At 32.9% G+C, this 15,152-nt stretch overlaps 1 protein-coding gene across 1 annotated transcript in view; it reads right to left on the reverse strand.

Moving 5' to 3' along the window:
• The window catches only part of LOC124360938 (MATH and LRR domain-containing protein PFE0570w-like), a 132,648-nt gene that overhangs the window by 26,987 nt on the left and 90,509 nt on the right, over positions 1 to 15,152 (reverse strand). The window contains exon 15 of the mRNA XM_046814955.1: positions 1,317 to 1,447. Within this exon, the coding sequence (XP_046670911.1) occupies positions 1,317 to 1,447 (131 nt within the window). The remainder of the gene's footprint in view (positions 1 to 1,316; positions 1,448 to 15,152) is intronic.

Genomic DNA, 15,152 nt, shown 5'->3' on the forward strand with positions numbered 1-15,152 from the left:
AAATAAATTAACTTTACATGGGAACAAACTGAAATAATTAAATTGGATCAAACACAAGTAAAATTCATTTTTATTAAAAGTACTAAATATAATGAGGCAAACAAGCTAATTCGGGGGATTGAGACAAATTGAGTGTTGAATGGGCAATAACCTCAGAAAGCACACGTTGCAAACATTTAAATAAAAAATTGATACATAAATAATTAGGGTAAATAGAAAAGACTCAAATTGATAAATTATAGTGGAGGTAATGGAGTTCAGTGTTTATTAACAACGAATTAGATTAAATTAAAGTGTGAAGACGCTAAGACTGGAGAGGGGCATTGTCCTAGACACTACGCCGCAATCTGGTAATCCTTCTTCTGGTGAGAAATTTCAAGTGAAGCGGACATAGAAGAAATGCTCCTGACAGTGATGTGGAGAAATTGTTCGTTTTAAATTAAAACCATACTACAGGGCGATGGACATAGTGTTTATTAAATAAATTTACATAAAAACAAAGCAAAATCAGTGAAATTAAGTTATAAATTATGTGCAAATAAATCTAAATAACAAAGTGAGTTCGTTTTACTTAATATCTATCTCATTTGTTGAGATAATTGGTAAGTGTTAATAAAGTCATAGCCAGAAAACATTAATAGACTGGACAAAATTTAAAACTTTTTAAATAAATTAGTCAATTTGGACAAATCTGAGATGAATTGAAAAATTTTAATGTAAAGACAAAGACGTACATTAAAATGCCATTTTGATACAATTAAAATTTTTTATTAAATCAGTACAATCCAAAAAGTACTGTGAAATCAACCACCGTTATCCTCAAAATGCAACACAGTGAATTTTTGATCTATACAAGGATTTAGCCTACTTGGACCCTGAGATAACAATAATTTAGATCACGAATCACGACACCAACCCAAACACATTTGACCCACAGTATAGTAACCGGCTCATGACACATACTGTAACCAACGTGAGGCATTACACCTTAACTGAACCGGACAATATGCCACAACCAATTCAAAATCTGAGCAGCATCACATTTGACCTACAGTGTGAATTCGACCCACAGTATAGTAACCGGCTCATGACACATACTGTAACCAACGTGAGGCATTACACCTTAACTGAACCGGACAATATGCCACAACCAATTCAAAATCTGAGCAGCATCACATTTGCCCCATGTGCCTACACAATATAAAAACCGATACAGCTCACTAACACCTTCTCTAAAGTCAATTTTCACAATTAATTCTTTACTTGACAGCATATTAGTAGTGAGTATACCACACCACACAGTTGGGATGATGTACCTGCCAGTGACGGAAGAGGAGGGTGACTGCTCCTCGCTGGGCAGACTGAATCTTATCTGACGACTCACTACAGATGCCACCAGAGTCTTGTCGCTTCTGGCTGGTGTTACAGGAGTATTGGTGGCTGAACCCTGGAACATCAACAACCCATCTTAATATGACTGAATCTTATCTGACGACTCACTACAGATGCTATATATTGACATAGAGGACACATTTACAATTAAAAAATGACAAGATAAATTAAAACTAGTCAGTGTCTGTTTTGTTTAATGCTGAGGAGCTGCATTCATGCTGAACAGCTGATACAAAAGAAGAACACGATTCAAAATCAAAATCAAAATCAAAAATCAAAATCAAATCAAAATCAAAAAAATCAAAATCAAAATCAAAATCACTTTATTGTCGTATAAATCTCATGATCATTGACAAAGTCATAAATACAGCACATTCTGGTAGCCAAGTCCAACATAGATAGTTAAAAGTTTCAACACAGTTACATCAACAATATCAGCATTAGTGCACTTAATGTAATTTAATAATAATTTACATTATTTGGCAATGCAAAGAACTATACAGTAAATAACAATGGTACCACTGTAGTTACATCGATGGGTCTGTATTGAAAACATAACAATCTTATTAAAACAAAACAGACTTATTGGAGAAAAATTCTTCTACAGAGTAGAATGGGTTCTCCAAAAGCCATAAATAATATTTCTTTAGGAAAAGTGTTTTGTCAAACTTTGGGATTAAATGTGACAGATGGTTATATACCTTCAGGGAAAGTACCTGATGACTCTTTAAAGTTTTACTTAATCTATTAAATTTTATTTTTGATAAATTCTTGCATCTTGTATTGTGCGAATGGGTATCACCAATGGGCTTTATTAAATTTGGATTTTGGAAAATATATTGAATTAAATCAAATAGATACAGGTTTATGACAGTTTGAATGTTTAGTAATCTAAATAGCGGTTTACAGTGTTCTAAGCTAGATGATTTGGATATAATTCTTATGGCCTTTTTTTGGAGGATCAGTATGTCATTGATCTTACTACCATTGCCCCATGCAACCAGCCCATATCTAAGTATTGATTGAAAAAATGCAAAGTAGGCGGTTTTGACATAGTCGGTGCTAACAGAAAAGGTTAGTCGCCTAAGGAGGTAAACTACTCTTGACAATTTAGAAGAAATATACGTAATATGAGAGTCCCAGTTCATGTTTCTATCAATGTATACTCCTAGGAATTTTACATTGTCTGAGAGACTAATGTTTAAGTTACGACTGTCAACTGTCCTCGTACTGAAAATAATATTGTGCGTTTTTGATTCATTCAATAAGAAACCATTGCTTGTGAACCAATTTGAAGCATCTGAAATAGAATTTTTTGAAATTAAACTAAGTTCACTTAAATCTTTGCTAATATTTAAAAATGTAGTGTCGTCTGCATAAAGGATGGTTGAAGCTGTAATTGAAGCAGGCAGATCATTTATACAAATCAAAAACAGCAAAGGTCCAAGTATGGATCCTTGCGGGACTCCGTACTTCACGATTACTTCATGAGACCAGCTTTCCTCAATGCAAACTTTTTGTTTTCTGTTATTAAGGTAAGACTCAAAAAATAAAATCGGCATTTGACCAAAACCGTAATATGCTAACTTCCTTATAAGATCATTATGGTTTACACAATCAAAAGCCCTGCTCAAGTCACACATAGTGGCTTGAGCAAAGGCCTTATCCTCCAAAGCCAGAGACACATCCCGCAACAATTTATCTAGAGCTTGAAAAGTGGAACAATTTTTCCTAAATCCAAATTGCACAGAGCTAAGAAGATTGTTAGTTTCGAGATAATTGCTAATTTGCTTATGCACTAGAGCCTCCAACAGTTTGCCAAGAATCGGAATAATGGATATCGGGCGGTAGCTCTCTGGTTTATTTTTGAGTCCCTTTTTATAAACCGGACAAACTCTTGAAATTTTCAGCTCCTCGGGGAAATAACTATCCTTTAGACAAAGGTTAGATTCAAAATCAAGTGTTCCAAAATATTCTATTTTGGGACCAATTATTTGTTCTTTATGTAAATTATATAACATATACTTCAAAATGTTTAAATGTTGTTCGTGTGCTGTATGACACGTCATTGCTATTATCTCAGAGATTGAAAGTTATCGAAAATTGATGCATATATTAATATAAATGCAATGTGTACTGTGATTTAATGACAATAGATTTAAAAAGTGACCAAAAATTATTAGCAACCTAAATATATTCAAAACTTCATTTTAAATATCCAAATATTAGGTTACATGAAATTAAAACAAGGAATTTATATTTTGAGAACTGTCAAACTAATACAAGGTTCCCACTCAATCTTAAACATCACATTCACAGCTCTTTCGCGGTTTTACGGTAAAAAATAGTTAAGTTCATGGCCAATAGTTTTTATAAACATTGCGATTTTAGGTCTTGGCTAAGAATCAAGCAGCAAGGGACAGTAGGTAGTGTCCAATAAGTCTGAATTATCATTTACAACACAAGTGTGAAATTATTAATTTGGTTTTTGATTCAACAACAAAGGATTACACTGTATTTCTGTTACAAGTCATTCATGGTTTAGTCCCACATTTTTAACAGTTGAACAATGTTAATATCTTCAGAACTGAAATAATATACACCTTGTTTCAAACTGAGTTGAGACACAAGGACCGGCCGCGCCATACATGATGAGTGCCGATCCACTGCACATTTTGTTGCCAAATACTGAAATCGGCCACTCCGTGTGAATGCTCCTGTCTATTGATTGACATGGAGCAGTGGAACAATCGCAAACAACCACTCACCACTATAGGATCACAGCTGATAGCAGATTCAGTATCTATTTCTACCTGTAAAATTGTATACTATACCTATGTACAAGATTCTGAAATACGGTATTGTACTCTGGAGTTTATCTCCTGATTTTGAAAACGTATTCATAGCCCAAAAAGCTGTTCTGAGAACAATGGTTGGTGCAAACTTTAGAGAAAGCTGCCGACCGCTATTTACAAAATCTGAAATACTCACATTACCAGGTTTATATATTTTTTAATTGTTGAACTTAGTCCATAAAAATCCAATAAAAAAATCAGCATAATCATAATACTTGCCTTTCTAATTCATAAAACTTTTTTATTTGAAAAATGTTCACTATATATGGGAATTCACTTATATAATTGTTTACCTAAATCACTAAAAGAGCTTAAAAATAATAATTTTCAAAATAGTATTAAAAACCTCCTCATAGAAAAACCTTATTACAGTGTAAATGAAATGCAGAAAGATTTTTCAAATATCAGAAATTAGAAATTCTTTATTGATAATCTTTAAGATTACAAGTAGCGTCAATTAACAAAAAGTTTACATAGTTATAAAAGTTCATGTTTGTCTCTGTCAAGTTGTCATTCTCCATAAGTAAAATTCCTCCACTGTGTAGATGGTTCTTTGCAAGAGCCAGTTCTTTATTGCAGTCTTCATGTTAATGTGATTGTTTCCATTTTTCTTAATTTCTTCTGGCAGAGCATTAAAAAGTTTTTTCCCGGCATAGGTTGGTTTTTTCTCAAATACAGCTGTTCTGTGAAGAGGTAGTGGAGAGTCTTGACCATGTCTTGTGTTATGTTCATGAAGATTACTATTTCGAGGAAAGTCTTTTGATAAGCAGTACAATATCGTACAATATATAGAGAAGTCACTGTCAGTATATTCAATTCTTTAAAAGTAGCTCTGCAGCTTTCTCTAGGTCCTAGCTTCCCCATTAACCGGATTGCTTTCTTTTGAATTTTGAGGACTTTTAGTAGGTTAAATTGAGTTGTGCCCCCCCATGCTGCTATCCCATACCTGAGATGACTTTCAAATAGGGCATAGTACGCTATTTTGGTAGATTTAAGAGTGCTTGTTGCATGGGTCCTTCGCAAAGCATAGAGTGATGAAATTAGCTTCAGGCATAAGTTGTCAATGTGATTTGTCCATGTCAATGTATTATTTAATGTTATTCCTAAATAATTCATGTTCTCTGTTTCTTGAATACCAGGGATTTCGGACACATAGTTTTTATTAGTTCCTAGAGTGAGTTGTTTAGTTTCAAGCTGTTTAAGACTAGATCATTGTATTTGGAATATTGTTGGGCCATATTGAATGAGATGTAGGAGTTTATTTCTAACTGTTCAACATCCTTCTGGGCTGAGAGTAGTACGGTATCGTCTGCGTACATGACGGAATTTGTGTAGTTTTCCAAGAATATTGGCAGGTCATTGGTGAATAAAATATATAACACTGGTCCTAAGACGGAGCCTTGGGGAACCCCTCGAGTCATAGGTAGTTTTTCAGATTTAACAGTACAGGTCTCTCCCATTCTTCTCTGTTTAACCTCTACAACTTGGTATCTTTCATTCAAATAACTCTCAAACCATTTAAAGGCTGACTGTTGGACGCCAAGAGTTTGTAGTTTGGCTAGGATGAGCTTATGGCCAAGACAGTCGAAAGCTTTGCTCAAGTCTAAAATGATACTAGTGATGGTGTTGCCCTCTTCCAGGTTGTCTGTAATATATTCAACAAGGTCTATTATTGCAGTTGATGTAGATCTTTCTTTTCTGAAGCCATGTTGATTATTGGATAGGAGGTTATTGTCTTGTAGGTGAGTGAGTAGTCTAGAAAGAGTGATCTCTATTATTTTTGATACAGTTGGTAGTAGTGAAATAGGACGGTAGTTTGTTGCTTCATCTTTGTTTCCTTGTTTATATTTAGGGTATACTTTGGCCTGTTTTAATTTTTTTGGAAATATGCTCTGTATAAAGGATATCTTAGTGATGTGAAGGATTGGTTTCAGAAGTTCAGCTTCGCAAAATTTTATGATTTTTGATGAAATCTCGTCCAAACCCGAGGAGGTTTTCTTTTCAATGAACGGATTGTTTGTTTAATTTCTTTGGCTGTGGTTGGGGTCATTTCTGTCATTGTGGTATCTATATTGTAGCATGGACTATACAGTAAGTTGTCATTCGATATTTGGTGTTGCTTTAGCGTGTTTTCTGCTATATTTACAAAGAAGGTGTTAAGGTGGTCAGCGATTTTCTTTGGGTCTGTTTCTTTTATTCCGTCGATTGTTAAATGATTCAAGTCTGATGTTGATTGGTTCTTAGCAGCTCTTTCTCTATTTATGAGTTCCCAGACTGCTTTTTTTTTGTTATTAGCGTGATATATGTGGTCTGCATTAGCTTCCTTCCTAAGTCGCCTGAGTTTCAGATCGTAGGCCTTCTTCTTCTGGTTTGCCTCAGATTAATATTCAGTTCTTCCTGTGACATTAAACTTATCCTGCGCATTGATAAATTCCTTTCGTAATCTGAAGGTTTCTTCATCATAGACTGTGTTCTTTCTAGAGTGGCTTTGGCAAATAATATAACTAATCTATTTAAAAATTCCAATGCATGCAATTATTAATTATTATACCATATTATCACTTCAGTCTAAGTAAAATAAGGATAATTTGTTATTTTTATAGACATAATACTATATAAACAATTCATGCAGTGCATACTGCAACGCTTGTAGTTTAGTTATACTTTTAAAAAACTTGACCATGGACCTGTTTGTATTACTTATGTAATTATTCAAATGTCAATGTGCAATAAATACTTTGAATTTGAATTGAGCTGTGAACTTGAAGATGTGTGGGAGCATTGGAAGGATTCAATGGGGCCGACAGTCGATCGGCGATAGTAGCGGATGTAATAGGAATGCCAGTGTGTTCGATGTAGAACTGTAGAAGACATTATGAACAATACAACCAACTGGGGCATCACAATTATTAATGTTTCGTAGCAATAAGTATTAATTGTATACATATACATATTATAACGTATACGTTTATTAATCGTCCACTAAAATAAATATTCGTTTTTATATTATTGTTATATAAGCATAGAATGCCAGATATCACAACTGATAATGCAACACTATAATATAGAAAACTACTAAATACAAAAATTGAACTGAAAATACTCTCTCCATTTAAGCTGGTACACTAGCAAATCGTGTAAAGAACGATCATCGTGAATCATCACGATTAGGCTTGTGCGATTCTCACTCATGGTTTGTAAATTAATTCACAGTTTTCACTGTCGGGTGAGATCACAGAAATAGAATCATTACACACAGAACCAGTCAAGGAACCAACTACTCCATAAGCAAACAAAATTGTAAAACAACATTTTGAAAGTATTTATAAGAGCGAACCAATATATAACGATGAACATTTATGTAAGAATGAACACTAATATTACTCTAGAATAACATAATTTTTTATTTTTAACCCTTTTAATGCCGACGTGCGCCGCGAGCGCTCGTCACTGTTTATTCGAGAAATGCCGACGTGCGCCGCGAGCGCACGTCATTAGGTTTTACGAAAAATGCCGACGTGCGCTGGGGGCGCTCGTCCGGTTTTTGTTATATTGTAGTTTTAATTATTGACTAAATGCCACTAAACTTTGCATACTGTATCTAGACACTACTACTATTGATACAAACTCAACATGTGATGACGTTATCAGCTGTTTTCAACCTCATTTACGTCCAATCATTCAATGAGCGTCTGGTTTCTGTGGTAATACGTTGTTGCTAGGTTATGTTTTAATGGGAATTATTCGTGCTTTTCTTTTGTTTATTTCAGTTTGCTTATATTATTATTAGTTTTGTGATTATTGTAAATAGATTTGACCATGAGTAAAAGAGGGGGATTCATACTTTGTACTTCGGCAAACACAAGTGTTAAAAAAATTTTAAATTATGTACCCTATATTGTAAATAATTAATTTTAATTTTATGTAAACTACTTTCTTTATTATTTCAACAAACAATTTTATACATTGGGCTAAACAACACGTGTAAATAAAGTGATTTTGAATGAAACTGACCAAAATATGTCTTACTGAATTTTACTGTAAAATGTGGACTTTACAAGGTTTTCAATAAAACGCTGTAACTTCACTATTTTTCAAGGCAAGTTCTTCAAATTTGGTGTGTGTGTTAACAATTAAATATAGTACAATTGCCAGTAACTACTTTTTAGTTAAGGCTAATAATAAAGGTACCTTTATATGTTCAAACTAATTTTTTTTAAAGTTTTTGTTTTTTATTTTTTGTTTTTTACAAATATAAATTATAAATTATATAAATTTGTAAAAATTTTAATACTCATTTGTTTCAAACACTTCACATTATGACATAAAAAACAACACCTCAATGGATAATTTCCTTCAATAAATAAAAAAGTTATACATTTTTTTTAAATAGTTGTCAAATTATGGAAAAAGGGCCTGGCATTCTTCGCATGTACTTTTTGAAAACAGGTTGGCATTTTTCGAATGGTCACTGAAAAAATGTCTGGCATTAAAAGGGTTAATACTGCACAATGTACGCTGTCAAGGCAATAAATTCAATTAAATTTGTTGAAGATTAGGAGGATGATTTGTTGAAGATTAGGAGTAAGACAATGTTTGTATATGACATTGACAGACTCAGAAATTATTTGATCGCTCATTATGAAAATGTATTTGTATATGTATTTTTCCACGGTGAAGGTTTATATGCTATGCCCAATGTTGTAACACAGACTACCACGATAAAAGTTACCAAAGCACCTGCACATTAAAAACTGCAATTACAAGACAGTAACGTGTATTAAATAGGCAAAAACCGTTTGAAGGTGCTCAGTCATGATGTATATTTGTCTTCAAAATAAGTTTCTGGTTGAACTTCAAGCTTGAGTGTTAGACCACTGTATAATAAAGTACATGTAGATGTACAATGGTTTGACAGATTTTCTTGATCTTGGCAACAAGGAAAACTCTACATCCGCGTTGGAAATATAATGCACTGGAACCAGAAGTGCTCATACACGGGCCGTGGGAAACAACTAATACTATTATAAACCAACATAATAATATGAAAACTATATAAAATGTTAGACTAATTTATATGCTTTAACAGGGTGACCACTCAAAACCTCTTTTCGAATTCCCGGTATTTCCCCCGGTTTTCACGGTGAAAAATTTCTGATCATCTAGTCCATTTTCAAACCAAATAGAAAACTGTAGTACTGTATTTAACCCTTATCCCAAGTGCAACGATGACGGTTTATCGTCACTAGCAGTATTTGCAAGAAGTGCCACAAAGCTGCGGTGCTCTATTATTTCGTCGCTAGCGATATGCGAGAAATTCAGTGACAATTTATCGTTATCACCTATTTTAACCCTCCATCAGGCGCTTACAATTAGAAACACCATCAGGCGCTCACGGAGGTTTCCTCCAGGTTAGCGAATAATGGATATCATAGTCGTTTAAACTGCTTTTATTTGTTTAAATATTCATACTGATTTAATTACAATGTAATATATTCATTTTTAGAAATTAAATAAAAATTACTCTCTTATGTAATGAATTTTCAAAATAAGAAATTCAAAATCTTAAAAAATGTTATTGTAAAATAACAACACAATTAATTTTAACCCTTTCAGGGCCAGGACCAAATATGAGATGTTGCAAAATTTTTTGACATATCATATCCCCTTGTGACTAGTCAAAAGTGCCAGGCTAAAATTGGCGATTTTGCAGTCTCTAAGATTAAAATTTATAACTTTTCATAACAATTAGAGAATGACCTAAAAGTTACACCAAATTACTCGTATAGATATATACTATCAAAAAAAATATATAGATGTAATTTTAAGTAATTTAAAATAAAAATAAAAATAATGTTTTAATAGATTACATAAAAATTTTTTTATTTTTTTATTTTTTTTTGTAAATAACTAAAAAAGGAAAAATAATTTAACTGTGGGAAGCTATTTTGTTATATTGTACATTTAGAAAGGAACAACCATACAAAATTTTGTGTTATTTCTCTCATAAATAAATTTTTTATGACACATTTTGTATAAATACGCATAATTGTACTTCGCAACAAGTGATAAAGCAACTGACTCTTACACTGCAAGAAACTTAAAATAAATATTCACATTATGGATGTACCGGTAAACAGATGATTGTAGGATCCATAAACAGTTTCAATACAGTTAAAAACACTATTTACCAAGAAATATTTACACAATTTTATTTGACATTTATTTACACTTTTACTATTTACAAATATGCTACTTACAATTTCACTCCCGTGAGATCGCAAATTGTCAGTCATTGTAACTACTACACACAATAGCTAAGCACGTAACTACTAACACTACTAATATTTACAACCACAAAATAAAATAATAAAGGAGAATCCAGCATACAATAGTACGATTACACTAAAGCATAAAGAATTAACAACAATAGATCGAGTCTCAGCTGATAATGTCACGTGACAATTATGAAATAAAATTGCATAGGCATTCAAAATAAAAATGATATTCATATTAATTATCTACAAATATACCAGGGAATAAAAAAACATAAAACTTTAATCATTTGACGTCGTATTTATTTAACAAAACGACGAATATCAAGGCGGCAATATATTGCCGCCTGGCACTTTTCAGATGCGATCTATGGCGGCAATATATTGGCGCCTGGCCCGGAAAGGGTTAAGGAATAATGCAATTAATATGTAAAAATGTTTAACCTACTGTAATATTATATGGAAATTAACTTAGTTTTTTAACTTCTTACAAAAACAACTTACTTCAATTTTTGAAATAATATACAATTGTAATGTCAATTATTACTGTGAAATCAAAATTTATTCTTTACTAAAAATCTTTTTACACACTACATAAAGTTTCAAAACATTTTCCCTCTGGTTCTTATAACGACAATGTTCACTCCATAAAGAGTACTGAAATTTTTCCTAGCACCCTGGTACTGTACTGACAAGTCTCTCGTCTTCATTATCCATTTCACAAAATTCAAATGAAATATATTGTAAAACTTAAAAAGAAACCATCACAGGTCACACATTTAGGCGCACACGGATTATTACTCCATAAAAACTAAACACAATAAGGCGCTCACGGAGATTTCGTCCAAGCACTAAAAACACACCATCGGGCGCTCACGGAGGAATCGTCCAGTCTCGCACGGAAGTAGACCTCACCAAGAGACCAGGAAGACTAACTTGGAACTCAAAAGACTCGGTGAGTGCTATACGAATGTGACTGTGGTGGACGCTAGCAAAGCGGAGAGGCAGATGCACACATCAAACGGTATGCATCTCAATAGAACTGGTAAGAGATGGTTGGCGGAGAGAATATGTGAGGCAGCGGGGGATAAGCAGCTGTCAACCCGAGCACACGTCAGGGACCAGACCGACACCGGCGGGAAACGACCAACCACCTACAGGGGACCTTCAGCCTTCGACACCACAACCAACACTGACAAACTCCTGAGTTTATTCCATCTAAATATACAGTCCATTAGAAATAAGTTGTTTTCTTTAGAATTAGCATTAGTTAAATTAAATTGTAACATAATAACTATCAATGAGCACTGGTTGAATCAAGATGAAAGTTCACTGTATATTCCATCAGGGTATGTTTTAGCGGATATTTACTGTAGAAAACCTCCTCTTACTAGGGGTGGGTGTTGCATATTTGTCAAAGTGGGTATAAATTACAACGTAATTAATGTAAGTAGTTTCTGTCTTGAAGGAGTATTTGAGGTATCAGCATTGTTTTGAATGACATAAATAGCATTGTTATTACCATTTACCGTACACCTACTTCAGATGTATGTATGTTTATTTATTTATTAGAACTATTGATTAAGTTTGTAATTAAGAAGTACAATGGAGCATTGATAATAATATCAGGTGATTTTAATATTGTCATAAAAAAGAACACACTTAAAACTGTATCCTTCCTAAACATGCTTAGATCTTACAACTTATATTGCTTAAATACTGAGAGTACAAGAAACAATGCATGCCTGGACAATGTCATAACTAATGACTTGAAAGAAAAAACTAACTGTAAAGTATTTGAACCTTGTTTGTCTGACCATGCAGGACTTTTTGTAACATTTAACAATACAAATTTAACGAGGGATAAAGAGAATAAATATTGTAGTGTAAGAAATCTGAAACCAGGAGCAATTTCTAACTTGAAAGCTCAACTATTGCACGTAGATTGGTTGCCATTAAGAATGTATAGTGATGTAGATGAGGCTTTCAGTTCATTTATTGGTGTATTGTCAGGTATCTATAATAACTGCTGTAAGGTTAAGAAAACTAAAGTTAACTCTTTAAGAAACAAACCGAAAGTTAATTGGTTTACACCTGAACTGAAGAAAATGAGAGAATTTTTGCTAGTTTTGTACGATAGGTTAAAACATGGTGTAAATAATGAGGATAAAACTCAGCTTAAGAATAACTATGCTTTGGCAAAAAAAAGATACAAGTGTAAAATTACTCAGGCAAAGATAGCTGCAAATAGTCATTACATTCAAAATGCAAATAACAAGTGTAAAGCTGCATGGAATGTAATAAAAGCAGAAAGTCAAAGTATAAAATTAAGTAAAGAACCAGAAGTGGATTCCAAACAATTGAATGAATATTTTGTTAATGCTGCTTCCCAGCTAAATCAAAGTAATGCCATCATTCAAAACAATAATAGTAGCAAAGCTTTAGAATTTTTAAACCAATACCTGTCTAGTCATTCTAATTTAGATTTAAAGTTTAAGTGGCATCACATTACAGAATTTGATATTTTGAAATGTGTATCACAGTTAAGTTCATCTCAAAGTGAGGACATATATGGTTTTTCAAACAAGGTTGTAAAAGAAATTATTAATGTTATATTGGAGCCACTATTATATCTGTACAACATGATGCTTCAGCAAAACGTATTTCCAAATGTTATGAAAGTAATTAAAGTGATACCTATTTATAAGAAAGGAGATAAACTGAATCCAGCCAATTATCGCCCAATATCTTTGGTACCTATTTTTAGTAAGATTTTTGAACATTGTATAAAAGAGCAGCTGTATGGATATATATCACAGAATGGTCTTATCTGTGATGAGCAGTTTGGGTTTATACATGGCCGTAATACTATCAAGGCTGTAGAATCAGTAGTCAGTAAAGTCTTAAATAGTTTTGAATGTAAAACCATATGTTCTGCTACACTAATAGATCTATCAAAAGCATTTGACTGCATTCCACATGACTTGCTGTTGAAAAAACTAAATCAATATGGTGTTAAGGATGGGGAACTGAGACTTTTTTCATCATACCTCACTGGTAGAAGGCAGACGGTGGTACAGGCTAATGACCAATCTGATTTCTGTAATGTAAAAATTGGTGTACCACAAGGATCAGTATTGGGACCTTTCTTGTTCATTATAGCGGTGAATGACTTTGCAAATAGCATGCCTTGCAATTCAGTTCTATATGCAGATGATGCAACACTACTGAGCAGGAACAAACAGCTAGACCTTCTTATGTTGGATCAGAGCAGAGCATTAGAAAGAGCAAAAGAATGGTTCAAAGTCAACTCTCTTGTAGTAAATAATGACAAAACTGAACACATATGTTTCTCCTTAGATTTTAATGTAAGCAATAATTTTAAACCTGTTAAGCAGTTAGGTATATATTTAGATAGTAGGCTAAGCTGGGACTTTCATATTCAAACTATTTGTAAAAAATTAGCTAGAGTAATTTATTTATTACGTAAATTAAAAAGCTGTGTAAGTTCAGAGATGCTGTTGACAGCTTACTATGCATTCTTTCATCCTCATCTACTGTATGGAGTGGTGTTATGGGGTAATAGTAGTGCAGCCAAGCAAGTGTTTTTATGGCAAAAAAAGGCACTAAGAGTAGTTAAGGGTATACCAGAAAGAGAGTCTTGCTACCCAGTTTTTAAAGAATTACATATAATGACTCTGCCTTGTCTATTTATTTATGATTGTTTGTTAAGAGTTAAGGAAAACCTAAGTAAGTATCAGCTAAGACAGGATGTACATAGTTACCCAACTCGATATAATGGAATGTTAGATGTTTTAAGTGTTAGATTAGAGAAAACAAAGAAAAGTCATATATTTATTGAAATAGAATTGTTTAATAAACTACCAAGAATAGCTTGGTCAGTCAGCATGATGAAATTTAAAAATGTACTGAGGACCTGGTTTAAAGAGAAAGCTTTTTATTCTATAGAACAATATTTGGCAAGTGATACTAGTGATATGAGATTTTAAATTAGGATAATACATTCATTACTGTTGATTTGTTGTAGTTTATTTTAAATTGTTGACTAATTTTACCAATTCTATCTCGATTATTTTAATTCACTAGTTATAGGCTTTTTGTTATTGTTTTGTTATTCACTGTTAATCTTGTTAATATTTTCTGTTAATTCTTGTTGTTAGCTTCTTGTTACTCTATTTAAATTTGTTAATTAATTATTAAAAATTAAGAAATTGAAAGAGAACTAAGTAAGGAAAAATGTATATAACTGCTGCAATTGATTATAATTAACAAATACTGAAATAAGAAGTTCTTAGTTTAAATATTTTTTAAGCCATTCATATTACTGACGATGTTTATTGCATGTAAATCATGTTTAACAACAAATAAAGATCTTAGATCTTGAATCTTGAATCTTGAATCACACTGACAGATTTTGACAAAGATAAGCGGGAGAATATTGTTTTGAGTCCCCGAAAGATGCTCGTGAAGTACACTGCGGGAAACGACTGCCAACATCAGAAAAGTAGTACTATGTTTAATAATAAAAAATACACGGAGGAAAACTCCGTTTAGCGCCCGATGTAGGGTTAAGCTCCTTAGTTTTATCTTTGTGTGTTTCGATGTGTCG

This window comes from Homalodisca vitripennis, chromosome 4, assembly GCF_021130785.1.
Source record: "Homalodisca vitripennis isolate AUS2020 chromosome 4, UT_GWSS_2.1, whole genome shotgun sequence".
Lineage (NCBI taxonomy): Eukaryota > Metazoa > Arthropoda > Insecta > Hemiptera > Cicadellidae > Homalodisca > Homalodisca vitripennis.